The sequence below is a fragment of the Hyperolius riggenbachi genome, chromosome 2, assembly GCF_040937935.1.
Source record: "Hyperolius riggenbachi isolate aHypRig1 chromosome 2, aHypRig1.pri, whole genome shotgun sequence".
Lineage (NCBI taxonomy): Eukaryota > Metazoa > Chordata > Amphibia > Anura > Hyperoliidae > Hyperolius > Hyperolius riggenbachi.
In genome coordinates, this window is record NC_090647.1 from 311,005,027 (window position 1) to 311,024,345 (window position 19,319).

Here is a 19,319-nt window from a genome sequence, read left to right on the forward strand (position 1 = left end):
AACATCTAGAGGTCTATATCTAAGCTCTACAGCATCTTCCATTAACCTAATTTAGCTCTTCTTGAAAGAGATAAAACTGTAACCCAAGATTTCATCTGGAAAATATCCTAGATGGCCAAAGTAACCAGCTATATTCCTAATTCATTTCCAAACTAGCAGTGTAAACAAATTACAGATGGAAATAAGACTAACGTTTCAGGGTGAACAATAATAATCCATTCGCACATGCAAGTGAAGACAGTTTCTGTGACCACATACTTAGGGCACAAATTCTACATATGTATTCGATAACCTAAAGACAATATAAAGGCAGAGGTCAAGTCTTTATGATCAATCATTATATTTGTACATTAATGTAACCTAAGGACCTAAACTAAGGACTTTTTTTTTTATATAGGCTTGCAAACAAGGTTAGTCTGAACTTTTACCCCAAACAAACAATTCCTTGGAGAAACACTGACTGGCATCTTATTTGTAGGCAGCCTCAACAGGTTTTTGGGTGCAATATATGCCCCAAAACAAAAAGAAACCATAAGTTTGTTGCTTGAACATTGTATTGTAATTTAACAAATTCCTGGTAATTATTTAGGTATAACTCACCCCAGTAGATGCTACAGGCAGTGGATTGGCAGTATATAAGCTCCTTTTGCCATCATAAACTGGCCGGCGATCACCAAATATGGTGACTTTGAAATGCTGGACCATTGAATCAACGACTTCCCTGGTAATAAGGCAGAAATGAACAATAGTCAATAAACAAAAAAAAAATTAATAAATGCAAAACATCTAGCCAAAATAAAATCACAAGGCTTAAAACAAAGGTTAGTATTTAAACCTGCTTTGGAATAGCGAAGGGCTTATATGGATGTATATTCAAAGGCTGACTCCACTGCTCAAAATAATCTGCTTAGGACAGGCTACTTTCATGCAGGTCAAATGGACTGTATCACATAAAGCTGTGTTATTGCAGCACAACTGTTCAAGTCCAGAATATTGCCTATTCTGCTCAGGTAAATTGTACACTTTGTACTTTGTTAAAGGAAAACTGCTATGGGCATTTTCAAATCTCTTCAAGCAAACCTGCTTGAATTTGTAGTTGGCCTCTAAGAAATATTACTTTCTGTGTTCAGATAAATGCAAGTTATGGATTTGAGCTGACACGTAACGGTAATTACCAGAATATTTTGTCAGTTTACATCCACCTACACACAAGACATGTAGAGATCTATGTGAACCATATAAATTGCTTTATGCGAAAGAATTTGTCATACCAATATAACAATTCAAAAACTTCTGTTTTACAATTTAGTTTCAATCTATCTGCTCTTACCGGTTGACTCTGCGAGGACATTTGTCTGGCTTAATGTCTACCTCATAGAGGTAGACGTCAATCTTTGGGATTTCCACTTGAAAGCAATTTGCCAGCAACTTGATGGGCTTCCCCATGGTGCCATAGCCAGGCCGTCTGGGCACCATGAAAAAGGGCTGAGCCCCCACGGGTCCTGAAAGAAATAACAAATCCTTTCTATGAAGATGAAATCCAGCAAAATATGCTACAATTATCTGTAAAGCTGGCTACTAATATTGTTCCACGGTCAGACAAAAATTATCGGATCTTACACACGTAGGGTACCCCTGTAGGGTATAAAGCAAATGGCATATAGAATACAAAAGGCCAAGAAAAGGCACAGTTTTAAATATGCATTTAACCTCCTGAGCACTACGCCGCTCAGGAGGTTTTGCTAGCCTGAGTCCCCCACTATACTAGGCTAGCTAGTACATGTGCTCCCCCCCCCCCCCCCCCGATTTCCCAGGATCCCCACAATCCTGGTAATGTATAAGCGGGTGGATCGGGGGGTCCTGGGCAATCAGGATGTTGTGGACACATTTACTAGCTAGCTTAGCGCTAGCTAACATCTTATTTATCCATAGTAACAAATAGTTTAATAGCGGGGGACTCCTGAGGACAGCAAAACCTCTGAAGCGGCATGCCAGACAGTGTCGGGCATAGCGCTCAGGTACCGCTCAGGAGGTTAATAGAATATTTTTTAAAAAAAGCAGTTTTTGCAAAATATACAACCTGCTGCACCTCCATCGTGAACATGTGACCAAAGAGTGCATGTTTCAGGTTGACTGTGTGTTAGCATACAGCTGTCAGTCACTGGAGGATCTATGAACTGCTAAAAAAAAAAAAAGCTAGCTTATTTTTTTACTGACATGCGCCTTAACAGCTGTAGGGACTGTATTACCACATTGTGTGTGACATATACTTGCTTTAAATATATTAAAATTCCATATAGTACAAAATGTATAAAAGAAAAAGAAAACAAAATTAAGCACAGATATAACACAAGATCTCAAAAGCATAAAAAAATGATCACTTCCTATTTAGGTAACCAGCTTTATTAATACATACACAATAATAAAATAACAATAGGTTCATAATCTCTAACCCTGCACTGAAGTTATTTCTATACATTTACAAAATATTTTCTCATGCAGAATTAACAGAATGTTCTTACAAAATTCAATTGCTGATTGAAGTAACCATATGAAAGAGGACTAATCGAGTCTGGAAAACTGAAGGTGAAAAAATACATCACTAAACTAACAAGAAAGAGGCCACTTCACATTTTACCTGGTCCATAATAAAGAAAAAAAACAACAAAAAACAAAACAAAAAAAAAGGAAAGAATTAGTCACACACACACACACACACACACACACACACACACACACACGAACAAATAGAAAATGCTGAAATCTGTTAACCGACTGAAATGGGTAATGAACCACAATCTGTTACTATAGGATGACTGCACAATATATGACTAAAGTACACTTTTGTTTATCTAATTTTGGTAGAAAAGGTTTTACAAACTATAAATAAAAAATCTTTAAAAGATGGCGAATTGCACATAGTTGAGTGCTTATTTAATCTCACAGCCTAAATTAAATCTCAATCAATTGGATCGTAAGTAAGGAATGCAGAAATAGTCTTCTTATATCACTTGCATTCAGCATATGAGTAATTTAGGACATCTCCAGACCACATGGATGAAATCTCATCTCCAAGTGACATTCAAGAAATGAAGATCAAATATCTTACACTTACATAAAGGTTCAGCGGAGTATTATGTTCTATGAATATGTAAGAGTAAAATATGTAACAGCTTCTGTGCTCCACTAAAAAAAAAAAAAAAAAAAAAAGGACTCCATGAAAATATTTACAATGGTCTTCTGAAGTGTTAAATATTTTATACTCACCAATATAACATATTGGAAAGCTTCTGTAACATGACCGCAAACAGTTATGTGTACCCAGCAAAGCTCTAAGTCCTCAGTGATCCAGGATACCCCTTGCCCACTTATTACTGTACATTTTTTTGCTAAATTTCCGTATTTGCCTCCCAATAAGATGCTCCGAAATATAAGATGCACCTAGGTTTAGAGGGCAAAAATCAGGGAGAATGTGCAAATACAGAGACATTCAAAGGTAAAAAGGAAAGACACCAATAAAGGTGCATACACACATCAGACTATAGTCTTTGGAAAATGAAAGATCACAGACCAATCTTACCACCCTTCATGTAGTATGAGAGCCATACTCTACACAGTCTTTTCTATGGAGCTGAACTCTACATCAGAAAAAAAATCTTTGCAAGATGCTGCACACACAGATGCTGTACAGAAGATCAGTATCTGCAAAAGATCTGTTCCTGCCAAAAATCCATTCCTGCAAATTGCAATGATAGTCTATGAGATCTGCAGATCATCATACACACATGATTTAACTGACATTCATCTGCAGATCACGCAATCATCCGCAGATCTGAAAATCCATCCTGGTGGATCTGATCTGCAGATGAATAAGAGATCCAAGAGATTGTGGATTTTGTGTGGTGACAAACAGGTGGTAAGAAAGTCTTACCTTCAAGAAGTCATTCTAACAATACGATAATCTCCATAATATTATTCTATTTAATTTTTAGTGCACAAAGGACAACACGTGCCACAGTGAAAACATCATCAGGACATGTAAAAGTGCCGTAGCTGTGCTATCGCTGCATCAGCCCTGAGCACCTGCAGCTCCCTGTCGCTTCAGTTGCCCTTTAATCTACAAATATTCAGTGGCCTGGTCAGGCAACAACTGGATGACAGTATGCAAGTCTAGCCTCTGCCCAACCTCCCGTATCAGACCCTATTTAGAATGTCTGTCACTATTGTTCCCCTAAATATACTACAGGAGGGACTTCTCTGTCCTAACCTCTTCTTGTCCTGGTATTAGAGAACTTTTAACCTCCCTGGCGGTTTATTAAAATCCGCCAGGGGGCAGCAAATAAGTTTTCTTTTTAATTTTTTTTTTTTTTCATGTAGCGAGACAACGTCCTTCGGCGATCGGAGATCAAGAGATCCCGTTCAAAGAACGGGATCTCTTGGAGGGCTTCCCGTCGCCATGGTGACGGGGCGGAATGACGTCACAGACGTCAAAGGGGAATCCGATCCACCCCACAGCGCTGCCTGGCACTGATTGGCCAGGCAGCGCACGGGGTTTGAGGGGGGGGGGGCGGTGGCGCGACGGATAGGGGCGGTGATCGGAGGTTACACGCAGCTAGCAAAGTGCTAGCTGCGTGTAACAAAAAAAAAAATATGCAAATCGGCCCAGCAGGGCCTGAGCGGTGCCTCCCGGCGGCATAGCCCGTCCTCAGCTCGGGCTTACCGCCAGGGAGGTTAACAAGTTATTTCAGTATTGTAGGACCTTGAAAGCACACATTTCTGATAAAAAAAAACCCTAAAATTTCCAAATTATGACAGCAGTGCCCATATACCATAAACACTTCTAGCAATGTACCCTCCTTAAAGAGGAGCTGTTAGGTATAAGGTCTCAGAGAAAATAAACACATATATCAGTAGCTAAAGATTGGCTGTACTTACATTACATATGCATTTCACTGTCCACGTTTGTACTTCACATAATTTTTATATAGTATATGCAGAGAATGATGCTCCTGACAGCCCATGGCAGGTTCCATGTTTGTGAAGCCAAATGTGTCGTCATGTCCTGCCTGCTTCTGATCACAGAACAGCTCGTACAGAATAACACAGTGTGCAGTGAATATTAATGAGCCATGTGGCTAGGAACAATAGCGGACTCCTGCAGTGTACTCTGCCCGGAGATTTATCTGTGCTGTGGCTGGACTGAGTTAGAAGCTGCTGAAACTTGATCCCGTCTTCTCCTTAGCAGCCGAGGGGAGGGCCCCAGAATGCTTTGCAGTATGGAATGCGGCTTGCGTCTTCCTTAGGAGCTTAGCTTTGCTGATAAGAACACATCAAATGTAAGAGAGATTTTTATCTTTAGTAATGCCTTTTTGGCTTCTGTCTAAACTGTTTAACACAGGAGAATAGAGGTTTAAATTAGCTTCTGCAGCCTGACAGTTACTCTTTAAAGCCAATCTAAAAGGTAAAATAAAAATCCAAATAAGTCTTTACAGTCAAAAAGTTACAGTGAGGAAAATAAGTATTTGAACACCCTGCGATTTTGCATCTTAGAAATGATGAAGGGGTCTGAAATTCATATTGTAGGTGCATTCCCACTGTAAGAGACACTAATAAAGGGGGGGGGGGGGGGAGGGAAATCAAGAAATAACATTGTATGATTTTTATATAATGTATTTATATTGCACTGCTTCACACAAGTATTTTAACACCTGAGAAATGGTGTTAACCACTTGAGGACCACAGTCTTTTTGCCCCTTAAGGACCAGAGCCTTTTTCTCCATTCAGACCACTGCAGCTTTTACGGTTTATTGCTCGGTCATACAACCTACCACCTAAAGGAATTTTACCTCCTTTTCTTGTCACTAATACAGCTTTCTTTTGGTGCTATTTGATTGCTGCTGCGAGTTTTACTTTTTATTATATTCATCAAAAAAGACATGATTTGTCAAAAAAAAATGACTAACTTGCTGTGCTGACATTTTTCAAATAAAGTAAAATTTCCTATACATTTGAGCGCGAAAGTTATTCTGCTACATGTCTTTGATAAAAAAAAAAACATTCAGTGTATATTTATTGGATTGGGTAAAAGTTATAGCGTTTACAAACTATGGTGCCAAAAGTGAATTTTCAAGCATCTCTGACTTTTCAGCGCACCTGTCAGGTTTCATGAGGGGCTAAAATTCCAGGATAATACAAATACCCCCCAAATGACCCCATTTTGGAAAGAAGACATCCCAAAGTATTCAGTGAGAGGCATGGTGAGTTCATAGAAGATTTTATTTTTTGTCACAAGTTAGCGGAAAATGACACTTTGTGACAAAAAAAAAAAAAAAAAGTTTCCATTTCTTCTAACTTGCGACAAAAAAAAATGAAATCTGCCACGGACTCACTATGCTCCTCTCTGAATACCTTGAAGTGTCTACTTTCCAAAATGGGGTCATTTGTGGGGTGTGTTCACTGTCCTGGGATTTTGGGGGGTGCCTAATTGTAAGCACCCCTGTAAAGACTAAAGATGCTCATTGGACTTTGGGCCCCTTAGCGCAGTTAGGCTGCAAAAAAGTGCCACACATGTGGTATTGCCGTACTCAGGAGAAGTAGTATAATGTGTTTTGGGGTGTATTTTTACACATACCCATGCTGGGTGGGAGAAATATCTCCGTAAATGACAATTGTTTTATTTATTTTTTTACACACAATTGTCTATTTATAGAGATATTTCTCCCACTCAGCATGGGTATGTGGAAAAATACACCCCAAAACACATTATACTACTTCTCCTGAGTACGGCGATACCACATGTGTGGCACTTTTTTGCACCCTAACTGTGCTAAGGGGCCCAAAGTCCAATGAGTACCTTTAGGATTTCACAGGTCATTTTGAGAAATTTTGTTTCAAGACTACTCCTCACGGTTTAGGGCCCCTAAAATGCCAGGACAGTATAGGAATTCCACAAATGACCCATTTTAGAAAGAAGACACCCCAAGGTATTCCGTTAGAAGGATGGTGAGTTCATAGAAGATTTTTTTTTTGTCACAAGTTAGCGGAAATTGATTTTAATTGTTTTTTTTCACAAAGTGTTATTTTCCGCTAACTTGTGACAAAAAATAAAATCTTCTATGAACTCACCATACTCCTAACGGAATACCTTGGGGTGTCTTCTTTCTAAAATGGGTCATTTGTGGGGTTCCTATACTGCCCTCGCATTTTAGGGGCCCTAAACCGTGAGGAGTAGTCTTGAAACCAAATGTCGCAAAATGACCTGTGAAATCCTAAAGGTACTCATTGGACTTTGGGCCCCTTAGCACAGTTAGGCTGCAAAAAAGTGTCACACATGTGGTATCGCCGTACTCAGAAGAAGTAGTATAATGTGTTTTGGGGTGTATTTTTACACATACCCATGCTGGGTGGGAGAAATATCTCTGTAAATGACAATGGTTTGATTTTTTTTTACACACAATTGTCCATTTACAGAGAGATTTCTCCCACCCAGCATGGGTATGTGTAAAAATACACCCCAAAACACAATATACTACTTCTCCTGAGTACGGCGATACCACATGTGTGACACTTTTTTGCAACCTAGGTGCGCTAAGGGGCCTAACGTCCTATTCACAGGTCATTTTGAGGCATTTGGATTCTAGACTACTGCTCACGGTTTAGGGCCCCTAAAATGCCAGGGCAGTATAGGAACCCCACAAGTGACCCCATTTTAGAAAGAAGACACCCCAAGGTATTCTGTTAGGAGTATGGTGAGTTCATAGAAGATTTTTTTTTTTGTCACAAGTTAGCGGAAAATGACACTTTGTGAAAAAAAAAAAACAATAAAAATCCAATTTCCGCTAACTTTTGACAAAAAATAAAATCTTCTATGAACTCATCATACACCTAACAGAATACCTTGGGGTGTCTTCTTTCTAAAATAGGGGTCACTTGTGGGGTTCCTATACTGCCCTGGCATTTTACGGGCCAAAAACTGTGAGTAGTCTGGAAACCAAATTTCTCAAAATGACTGTTTAGGGGTATAAGCATCTGCAAATTTTGATGACAGGTGGTCTATGAGGGGGCAAATTTTGTGGAACCGGTCATAAGTAGGGTGGCCTCTTAGATGACAGGATGTATTGGGCCTGATCTGATGGATAGGAGTGCTAGGGGGGGGGGGGTGACAGGAGGTGATTGATGGGTGTCTCAGGGGGCGGTTAGAGGGGAAAATAGATGCAATCAATGCACTGGGGAGGTGATCGGAAGGGGGTTTGAGGGGGATCTGAGGGTTTGGCCGAGTGATCAGGAGCCCACACGGGGCAAATTAGGGCCTGATCTGATGGGTAGGTGTGCTAGGGGGTGACAGGAGGTGATTGATGGGTGTCTCAAGGTGTGATTAGAGGGGGGAAATAGATGCAAGCAATGCACTAGCGAGGTGATCAGGGCTGGGGTCTGAGGGCGTTCTGAGGTGTGGGCGGGTGATTGGGTGCCCGCAAGGGGCAGATTAGGGTCTAATCTGATGGGTAACAGTGACAGGTGGTGATAGGGGGTGATTGATGGGTAATTAGTGGGTGTTTAGAGGAGAGAAGAGATGTAAACACTGCACTTGGGAGGTGATCTGATGTCGGATCTGCGGGCGATCTATTGGTGTGGGTGGGTGATCAGATTGCCCGCAAGGGGCAGGTTAGGGGCTGATTGATGGGTGGCAGTGACAGGGGGTGATTGACAGGTGATCAGGGGGGATAGATGCATATAGTACACGGGGGGGGGGGAAGGTCTGGGGGGGGGGGGTTCTGGGGAGAATCTGAGGGGTGGGGGGGTGATCAGGAGGGAGTAGGGGGCAGATTAGGGACTAAAAAAAAAAAAAAATAGCGTTGACAGATAGTGACAGGGAGTGATTGATGGGTGATTAGGGGGGTGACTGGGTGCAAACAGTGGTCTGGGGGGTGGGCAGGGGGGGGGGAAATCAGTGTGCTTGGGTGCAGACTAGGGTGGCTGCAGCCTGCCCTGGTGGTCCCTCGGACACTGGCACCACCAGGGCAGGAGGCAGCCAGTATAATAGGCTTTGTATACATTACAAAGCCTATTATACCACGTTCATGCGGCGATCCGGGTGCTAATAACCCGCCGGCGCTTCCGAACGGCCGGCGGGTTACAGCGAACGGGGTCGGAGCCAGTCCCCGGCGGCTGATCGCGTCACGAATGACACGATCGCCGCATAGCAACACCCGCAGCCGCCCCCGCCGATGGGCGTATTGCGGTCGTTTGGGCCCGGACTTTGCCGCCGCCCATCGGCTGAGGGCGGTCGGGAAGTGGTTAATGTTCGGTACAGAAGCCTTTGTTTGGATTTACAGAGATCAGACATTTCCTGTAGTAGTTCTTGACCGGGTTTGCACACACTGCAACAGGAATTTTGGCCCACTTCTCCACACAGATCTCCTCTAGCGCTGTCGCTGAGCAACACAGAGTTTCAGCTCCCACCAAATATTTTCGACTGGATTTAGGTCTGAAGACTGGCTAGGCCACTCCAGAACCTTAATATGCTTCTTATGGAGCCACTCAGTTGACCTGGCTGTGTGCTTTCTGTCATTGTCAATTTAGAAAACCCTGCCACGACCCATCTTCAATGATCTGACTGAAGGAAGGAGGTTGTTGCTCAAATCTCACAATACATGACCCCATTCATCCTATCCTTAATACAGTGCAGTCTTCCTGTCCCCTTCGCAGAAAAGCGCGCCAAAGCATGATGTTACCACCCCAATGTTTCACAGTAGGGATTGAGATCTTGGGATGCAACTAATCCTTTTTTCGCCAAACACAGCGAGTGACGTTTAGACCACAAAGTTCTACTTTGGTTTCATCTGACTCATTGGCATACTTAATACGGGCCTGGACATGTGAGGACTTGAGCAAGGGAACCTTCTGTGCAATGCAGGATTTGAAACCATGACACATAGTGCTCTACCGACAATGAGCTTTGAAACTGTGGTTTCAGCTGTCTTCATATCATTGACTAGCTGCTCCCTTGTACTTTTGGGCTGTTTTCTCACCTTTCTTATAGTAAAACCCCATGAGGTGAGATCTTGCATGAAGCCCCAGTCCGAGGGAGACTGGCAGTGGTCTTTGACCTCTTCCATTTTCAAACAATTGCTCAAAAAGTTCATCTATTTTCCCCAAGCTGCTTAGCAATTGCCCCGCAGCCCTTTCCAGCCTTGTGGAAGTCCACAATTTTGTTTATGGTGTCTTAACAGCTCTTTGGTCTTGTCCATGGTAGTAGTTGGAGTCGGAGACTGTGGGTGGAAAAAGGTAATATGTTGACGCTTTATAAATACAATAAGTAAATAGAGAGCTCAGACAGGTGCTACTAACTTAGATTCATGAGTGGAGTAGATGTGGACTTTTTAAAGGCAGAGTAACAGGTCTTTGAGACCCTTGCTGATTTGCCAGGTGTTCAAATCGTTATGTGCAGCAGTGCAATACAAATAAAAAAAACAAAAAAAAAAAAACATACAATGTGATTTCCTGATTTTTTTAAAATGCCGTCTCACAGTGGTAATGCACCTACAATGTGAATTTCAGACCTCTCCTTGATTTCTAAGTAGGAGAACTTGTAATTCAAAATTTGCAGAGTGTTCAAATACTTATGCTCCACACTGTATAATAGGGTTGCCTGAGTAAGGGTTCACAAGCTGACCTTCTGTGACACAAGTTGCCCATATACTTGCTCGATCTTCCCAGCCTTTATGAATTAATGAAACATAATTTCGATCAACAAATACTGGATGGATCTCGCTCAAAAGGGGGCAGTTGGGTGTGTGGCAGTAGATTTCAGGACAACCAATGGACCCCCACCTGAAATGTGGAGAGTGTTGCAGCGTAGCCCACACTTGCCTGTCAACTGGCGCGCTCCTCCTGTGTCCTCTTACCATTGCCACTAGGGTGCCTGTGTTCCATGACCCGACAATATGTACATGCTTACGTAATGTACCTGCCATATGGTCAGGAAGTACAGGAGCCTCAGTGACATTGGAGAGATGACACAGGCGAAGAACGCCAGCAGACAGGTAAGCACACGTCCTGCTGCCAATACTCTGCACGGCTCAGGAACGGGGGGTGGGGGGCACACCTGGGTGCCCAGTGGCCGGCTCCACATATTTTCAATAGATTTAATGCTGAAATCTATGTATAGTGTGAGGCAGTGATAGATCCTTTTTGATTAGACTTCAACCAGAGAGGGATCTATCGGATAGTCAAACCTAGTGGCCATATATAAGTGCATGGCCACCTATGCAGACCTTGTCCATTAGCAAACCCCTACCCCGTAAAAAAAAAAGCTAAGAAAAAAAGAGATAAATAGTTATGAGATAGTGTCATGTGGGGCGATAGAGGTCTATTAGAACTTGTCCTTCAGCATGACGCCCCTCTGTTCTTAATAGCCACCAGGGTGGCATACTGAGCTTACCCTAAGTGACTGCAGCTTTTCTTAACTGCTCATGTGTTTTAAATCAGACTGAAGAAAAACACTTTAAAAATGTTAGCATTTCATTTAAGTCTGTGCCAGTGAGTCAGCAGATCACTAAAAGCAGGGGTGAAGAGTGGAATGGATTGCCAACCACAGTATTCACAGTGCCAGCTATGGTAGGAGGCCTTCTAGAGTGGTCACAGAGAATCTGAAGTAAGAGGGATATGGAGGCTGCCATACTTATTTCCTTTTATACCATGCAAATTGCCCGGCTGTCCCGATTTTCTGGCATAAGTAGTGTCTGAATCCCACCTGAAATAAGCATGTGGCTAATTCAGTCAGACTTCCGTCAGAGCACCTGATCTGCATGCTTGTTCAAGGTCTGTGGCTAAAAACATTAGAAGCAGGGAATTAGCAGGACAGCCAGGCAATTTGTTTAAAAATAAATAAATATGCCTCCCAACGCAGGTACCCTTTAGTTCAGAAATCAGCTGTTGCTGCACAGGGTGAGAAAAGTGGAAATTTGTAGTAAGCATAATTGTGGTTCTTTAACATTTGGGAATGACCAGTTTAGGTTTGCTTTAAAATACTTGGAGATGATGCGCAGATCTTATATACTGAATGAAAAAGTAAAAACCATTTGGTATTCCCTTGGTCTTTTCTGCACTCTAACTGTACATAAGATATTACCATTTCTCTGGTAATTACCTCCAAGTCTAACTGTTTCCGGCTCTGTTCATTCATTTTGCCATGGAAACGCCACTTTCAGTATTTTTGGTCTGCAAATTACCTCTTGGATATGGTAAATGGCTTTTTTTCGTCAGTTCATTAAAATGTCACAAACTCTATTTAACTCACTTACCTCAGGATGTGTACCAAAATCTCTTAGCTACAGTTAAATATATCACTCATTTAACAAGTGCAGCTCTAATCTGCCCACATAAGTTCCACCATGCCAACCTTTTAGATTACTGCAGGTGTTAAGTAAATAAATGCTACCATTTAAAGAAAGATAGATGAACATGGGACCAGTATTTAATGAACTATATTTTTCATCTCTATACATTTTCTTTTTTATATATATTTTTTTTTGCACAGAACTTCAGCAAAACATATTATACAGAAAAAGGGAAAGGAAAAGTGGAAAGGAAAAGCACTTTATAGACAAAGAACAATAAGATCAGGTGAAAATTAACTTTGCATTTAAACCACTTCAGCCCACTGGTTGTTTTCACATTTTAGTGCTCCCTCAAACTTCATTACACTTAAAATTATCAATATGTTGGTTTTTCTTTTGCCGCATATTAGGCATTTTGGGGATGTTCTCGTTTTCAGTAATAATTTTGTGTGCATTTTAAAGGGGGAAACACAAGGGGGAAAAAAAAAGGGAAAAAATACACAATTTTTCCAATTCCACCCCAAGTAGTTTTAAAATAAACAATGCTACTGTACATAAAACCCACACATTTAATTTGTTTGAGGGTTGGTTCACACTAAGAGCGATTTTTTTTTTTTGCGCTGGTGATTTTAAAAATCGCCTTAAAAGTGCTATTGCAATGGTCGCTTATGTGAGTGCTCTCACATAAGCGATGAGCTTTCTATCCAATCACAAATGCAGCTCCTGCACCATTTTCAGAGCGTTTGTGAGTCAATAGAAAGTATAGGGAAATCACAAAGAGCTTGAAAAAGCTTTGAATTTGATTTCCTGAGCGTTTTCGTGAATAAATACATTGTATTTATTAATTTCCGGGTCAAATAGTTCACTTTCTGACTGACAGGATCAGGAAGTGGGAAAAAAAAAAAAAAGTCATCGCTGCACAAAAGTGCTTCAAAAATAGCCCTATAAATCGTTCAGCGCTTGTGATAGCGCTGGCAATTTATAATGTGAACAAGGCCTTAAATTATGTTCCTAGTACAATGTATGGTGACAAAATATTCAGAAATAAAGATATATTTTTTTCCTGTTTTGTGTTTTCTCCCTGTACTCTATCAATAATAGGAAGTCCTTACTTGCTAAATAAACAGTAATATACCCTTCATGACATACAGTGCATCTGGCAAATATTAACAGCGCATCACTTCCACATTATGTAGGGTTACAGCCTTATTCCAAATTGGATTCAATTATTTCCTCACCCCCCCCCCCCTCCCACACACATAATTGTACACACAACACCTCATAATTACAACATGAAAAAAAGTTTGTGTGTGACAAATTTATAATAAACCAAAACTGAGAACTCACATGTACATTTACGCAATAATTTGTCAATATATCTTTGGCAGCAATTACAGCTTCAAGTCTTTATGAATGCCACCAGCTTAGTACACCTATCCTTGGCCAGTTACATAGCTACATACTTATTTGGGTTGAAAAAAAAAAAAAACATACGTCCATCGAGTTCAACCAGAGAAAGTACAACACCAGCCTGCTCCCTCACATATCCCTGTTGATCCAGAGGAAGGCTAAAAACCCTTACAAGGCATGGTCCAATTAACCCCAAAAGGGAAAAAATTCCTTCCTGACTCCAGATGGCAATCAGAAAAAATTCCTGGATCAACATCACTGGGCATTACCTAGTAATTGTAGCCATGGATGTCTTTCAACGCAAAGAAAGCATGAGACCTTTCATCCCATGTATCAATTTTGTTGCTCGGCTCTGCACCTGCTCTAAAACTGCAATATCTTTCCTGTAATGTGGTGCCCAGAACTGAATTCCATATTCCAGATGTGGCCTTACTAGAGAGTTAAACAGGGGCAATATTATGCTAGCATCTCAAGTTTTTATTTCCCTTTTAATGCATCCCAAAATTGTGTTAGCTTTAGCTGCAGCGGCTTGGCATGGAGTACGATTAACTTGTTGTCGATGAGTACTCCTAAGTACTTCTCCAAGTTTGATGTCCCCAACTGTATCCCATTTATTTTGTATGGTGCTAAACCATTGGTACGACCAAAAATGCATGACCTTACATTTTTCAACATTGAATTTCATCTGCCATTTATGTGCCCATATATCCATCCTATCCAGATCCTGTTCCAATATGTCCCCATGTTCCTGAGAGTTGATTCTGCACAATTTTGTATCATCTGCAAAAATAGCAACAATGGCCTCAATTCACGGAGCATTATCAAACATTTATCAAACACTTTATCAAACTTTGATAATTTACTTCATGGGTAAAATCTCATTTTAAATTCACTAAGGTGTTATATATTTGTTGAACGTTTTATCGGTAAAACATTCGATAAATATATAACACCTTAGTGAATTTAAAATGAGATTTTACCCATGAGGTAAATTATCAAACATTTGATAAAGTGTTTGATAATGCTCCGTGAATTGAGGCCATTGCTTACTACTGCATCTACTAGGTCATTAATAAATAAATTGAAGAGCACTGGACCCAGTACAGACCCCCGTGGGACCCCACTGCTAACAGTCACCCATTTTGAGTATGATCCATTGACCACAACTCTGTTTTCTGTCTATTAGCCAGTTCCCTATCCATGCACACAGACTCTTCCCCAGTCCTTGCATCCTCAACTTTTGTACCAGACTTTTGTGTGGAACAGTGTTGAAGGCCTGTGCAAAGTCCAAGTATATCACATCTACAGCCTTCCCAATATCCACATTAGCGTTCACTACCTCATAAAAGCGGAGCATGTTAGTCAAACAGGACCCGTCTTTAGTAAACCCGTGTTAGTAAACCCAGTTTCGCCCATTCCTCTTTGCAGCACCTCTCACGCGCCATCAAAGCGTTGGTGCACAGTGATTTGATTTTCTCTCCAAAGAGGTTTAATCAGATTCAAGTCTCCACTCAAGGACATTCCCATAGTTGTTCTGAAGCCACTCCTTTGATATCTTGGCTGTGTGCTAAGGGTCATTGCCCTGTTAAAAGATGAACCCGTCACCCCAGTCTGAGTTCAAGACAAAGAAAATAACATTTGTATTGCACTTTTCTCCTGGCAGACTCAAAAGTGCCAGAGCTGAAGTCACTGGTAGGCGCTCTAGACATTTGCAGTGTTAGAAAGTCTTGCCAAAAGGTCTCCCACTGAATAGGTGCAGGCTTACTGAACTGGAAGAGACTAGTTTTTAACCCAGGGTGTCTGTGCCAGACGCAGAACCCTTAAACAGTACACTATCCACTATCCAGAGCTCTTTATAGCCGGTTTTCATCCAGGATTACTCTGCACATTGTTGCAGTCATCTTTCCCTTTATCCTGTCTAGTCTCATTTCCTGCCACTGAAAAACATGAGCGGTGCCTGGTTTCCTCCAAACATGATGCCTGGCATTCCCACCAAAGATTTCAATCTTTGTCTCATCAGACCAGAGAATTTTGTTTCTCATGGTCAGAGTCCTTCAGGTGCCTTTTGGCAAATTCTAGGCGGGCTGCCATGTGCCATTTACTAAGGAGTGGCTTCCGCCTGTCCACTCTACCATACAGGTCTGATTGGCGGATTGCTGCAGAAATGATTATCCTTCTTGAAGGTTCTCCTCTCTCCACAAAGAGTAACCACCGGGTTCTTGGTCACCTCCTTGACTAAGGCCCTTCTCCCCCAACGCTCAGTTTAGATGGGTGGCCAGCTCTAAGAAGAGTCCTGGTGGTTTTTAACTTCTTCCACTTAAGGATGATGGAGGCCACTGTGCTCAATGGGACCTTCACGCAGCAGAAATTTTTCTGTAACCTTCCCCAGATTTGTGCCTCAAGATTATCTTGTCTCGGAGGGCTACAGCCAATTCCTTTGACTTCATGCTTGGTTTGTGCTCTGACATGAACGGTTAACTGTGGGACCTTTTACAGACAGCTGTGTGTCTTTCCAAATCATGTCCAATCAACTGAAGTTACCACAGAAAGACTCCAATTAGGCAGCAGAAACATCTCAAGGATGATCAAGTAGAACGGATTGCACTTGAGCTCAATTTTGAGCTTCATGGCAAAGGCTGTGAATACTTATGATCATGCGCTCTCAAATTTTTAATAAATTTAGCAAAACCTCAAGTACTTTTTTACCCTCCTCCCCATAACCATTCTCTTTCTTAAAACGAAAAAAAATTCAAAAAAAGCCTCTTCCCCAATAGCAAGCGGAGCTGCTAATGGGGGAACAACAAGTGAGGTCAGAGTAATGTCTCCTCACTCAAATGAGGCTAACCAATAAAACTTCATCTAACCCCCAAAAAAGTATGTGGCTACCTCTTCCTCTGAAGAAAAAAAAAAAAAAAGTTTTGCAGCAAACTTAAGCATCGGCACTCCCATTACCATCACTAACCCCTACAGCTTGGCTCACACTGCATCCGTAATTATACATTATATGGTGTCACTGTTACCATTGTGCCACCTTGCACAGACTTCCTCTATGCACTTGACTGTATAGTATTTGTCCAGTGATAATCATCCCTTCCTCATTCCACCTTTTACTTGTGATTACCTACTTCCTAGGTTCACACTGTCCCTACCCTCATTTCTTAAATGGACATCACATTATAGTTATATTTACCAACTCACTCTCACTTAGAGCAATTTATTGACACAGTCAGGACCTGGGTCCTAGCCCGTATAGAAGACTATAAAAGGCTGCAGTAGTGGTCAGAAGAACTCATTTGTTTATCCATCAGTGAGCTGGTATATGGTTTCCTATTCTGGTGTTAGATTTTTTTCCACTGCATCAATTATTGCCTGTCACAGGAGCCCTAGTGGTCTGACTGCACTTAGCCTTCTAAACGGTGGCAGCGCACAGATCGTGCGAACTCTGGTCGCAGTCAATGCGTAGGAACCGTTAAGAATTAGCCGCAGACAACCCAGAAGGGAGCCTGTGAGACACGGGTAATTACCACGTACACACGATTCCACGGTATCTGCCACCACCACTGGTATGAGCCAGTGGACCCGATTTACTGACTGACTAGTCCTGCGAATAAAACGGTTAAACACACGGTATTCTGTCTAGCCAACAACAAACAAACAGTAGCGTATCTTCAGAGACCCGGGATCAGTTCTGTGTGTGCTGATAAGCAGGGTAGCGGGACAGTGAATGACTTGGAGGAAGTCTTTTATTCACAGCAATATAAATAATTAATATATACAGACAATTATTAAAATCAACAATTATTAAAACAGTAATAGCCAGTATAAAAAATAAAAGAAGGGAGAAAAATACTTAGTTCCTGGAAAGATGTCCTTTTTGTGGGAAAAATCAGAGTTCTGGGTTTCAATCAAAGTTCAGAGTTCAGACCAGGTGGATGCCAGCATATCCTCAAGCTGGCACCGATGAGTTCAAGATGTTTTCAGGGTGGAGGACACTGAGTTTGGCTCCTCTGCCATTCTTATGCCCCTGATTCAGTAGGAGGGAGTGAGGGCGGGCCCACACACCCCCCCTTAGGACATGAGATGAGTCCTCCCCTTGTCCTGGGAACCAGAAATCATACCTTAACCATATATGGGCTCTATCTCACAGAACCGTACAGGTCAGGGCAGATTTACTAATATTTTCAGGTCTGCCTCGATGTACCCAGCAGCCTGATACCAAACATGAGGGGTGGGACCCTTGTGGTATCAGCAGGGCACTTTCGAACTGCCTAACTGGCAGTCTTTCCCTCAGAATGGTCTGAAGTTTCTTCAGAACCAGCGCCAGATAGGGCCAAGCATGCTCTGTTAGTTTGGAGGGTCTGCCAGCCTTGCAACACAGAAAATATGACACATATAGCCGTTTATGGAATATGATATACCCCTGGGATTGATAGCAAGTCATTCCCAGGCAAAGGCTCTTTGAAGTTTGGGGCAGCTAGCTAGGTGTCAGCTCCCCTGCTGGGAGGGAGCCGGAGGGTCTGGCTTTTCTCCCAACTAGATTGCTTCTGTCATGGTCTATACCTGATGGATGGGCCATCAGCACAGCTTGAAGCCAGGGACTCTCTGGGCCCAGGCTCATTAGCATATCAAAAGAGCCATCCTGCAGTTCGTCTGATGCTACCTCTCTGCTGGGAAAAGGACTTCAGCTGCCCCTACACACTCAACCCAGATTGTATCGATTTGAAGCGCAATCGATGCAGAGAATCGAGTGCGATCGTTTTTCTTCACGGGCGGTTACAGGACGCGCCTGCGGCCCCGCAACCGTCCGTGACATTGCCTAATTAAATATTTGATTATATATCAGTTTGGTGCAGCCCATTTTTTGGGACCCATTTTGTAGTTGATTATATGCATCTTCTCTGTCCCTGGGCTTTGCACACTAGGATTGTTTTGGACGTGTGGAACTATAATTAGTTACAGCAAACTTTTCAAGGACAAAGCTTATTTAAATGCAATGTTGTGTTCAATGAAACTGAACCTCTTCAGTAGGAAAAAAAAAAAAAAAAAAAAAAAACGCATAATATTTCTAGTCACATGAAGAGATTTTGTTAGTGGGTTCTACATTGTACCACTACCAGACACTTTTTACTCTTACACAAACGTTCCTTCACATAAAGAAATTCCCTCAAGAAGGGCCCCAGATTTTCACATACATATTTAAAGATCCAGCTTGAGTCAGGAGACGGACACATTACTGAAAAATGAGCTCATCTAAAGAGGGGGGTCTTGTTGCGTTTTAGGCAGACAGGAATTTCCTTTGAATATACGACCTGAGCTTACAACCTACACTACTAGGGGTTTTTCCACCCACCTCTTTGAGGAACTTTCGCCTGTACACTAAAGCATAAAATGATCTTAGAATTAAGACCAGCAGGAATGTTTCAGACTTTTTCAATTACTGGCTGCAAACACCCACATTTACAATGAACTTACAGGACTTTCCTTTAACACTTCACTGCTTTTAAAAGGTTAAATAAAAAACACTTTAAAATGGGGTTTTGCATCTAGGAAGTGATCATAGCTAACATTTTA

At 41.8% G+C, this 19,319-nt stretch overlaps 1 protein-coding gene across 9 annotated transcripts in view; it reads right to left on the reverse strand.

Annotated features, from left to right (window-relative positions):
* Window positions 1-19,319, reverse strand: part of LOC137546524 (protein argonaute-3) — a 126,731-nt gene that overhangs the window by 75,415 nt on the left and 31,997 nt on the right. For 8 of the 9 annotated variants that reach the window (XM_068269090.1, XM_068269088.1, XM_068269087.1 and 5 more), the window contains exons 2-3: window positions 1,331-1,502; window positions 601-721 (exon numbers count right to left, since the gene is read on the reverse strand). In XM_068269090.1, coding sequence (XP_068125191.1) covers window positions 601-721; window positions 1,331-1,502 — 293 coding nt within the window. Of the gene's footprint in view, window positions 1-600; window positions 722-835; window positions 977-1,330; window positions 1,503-19,319 lie in introns of those variants that run through there. The other variant, XM_068269091.1, reaches the window with a different exon arrangement.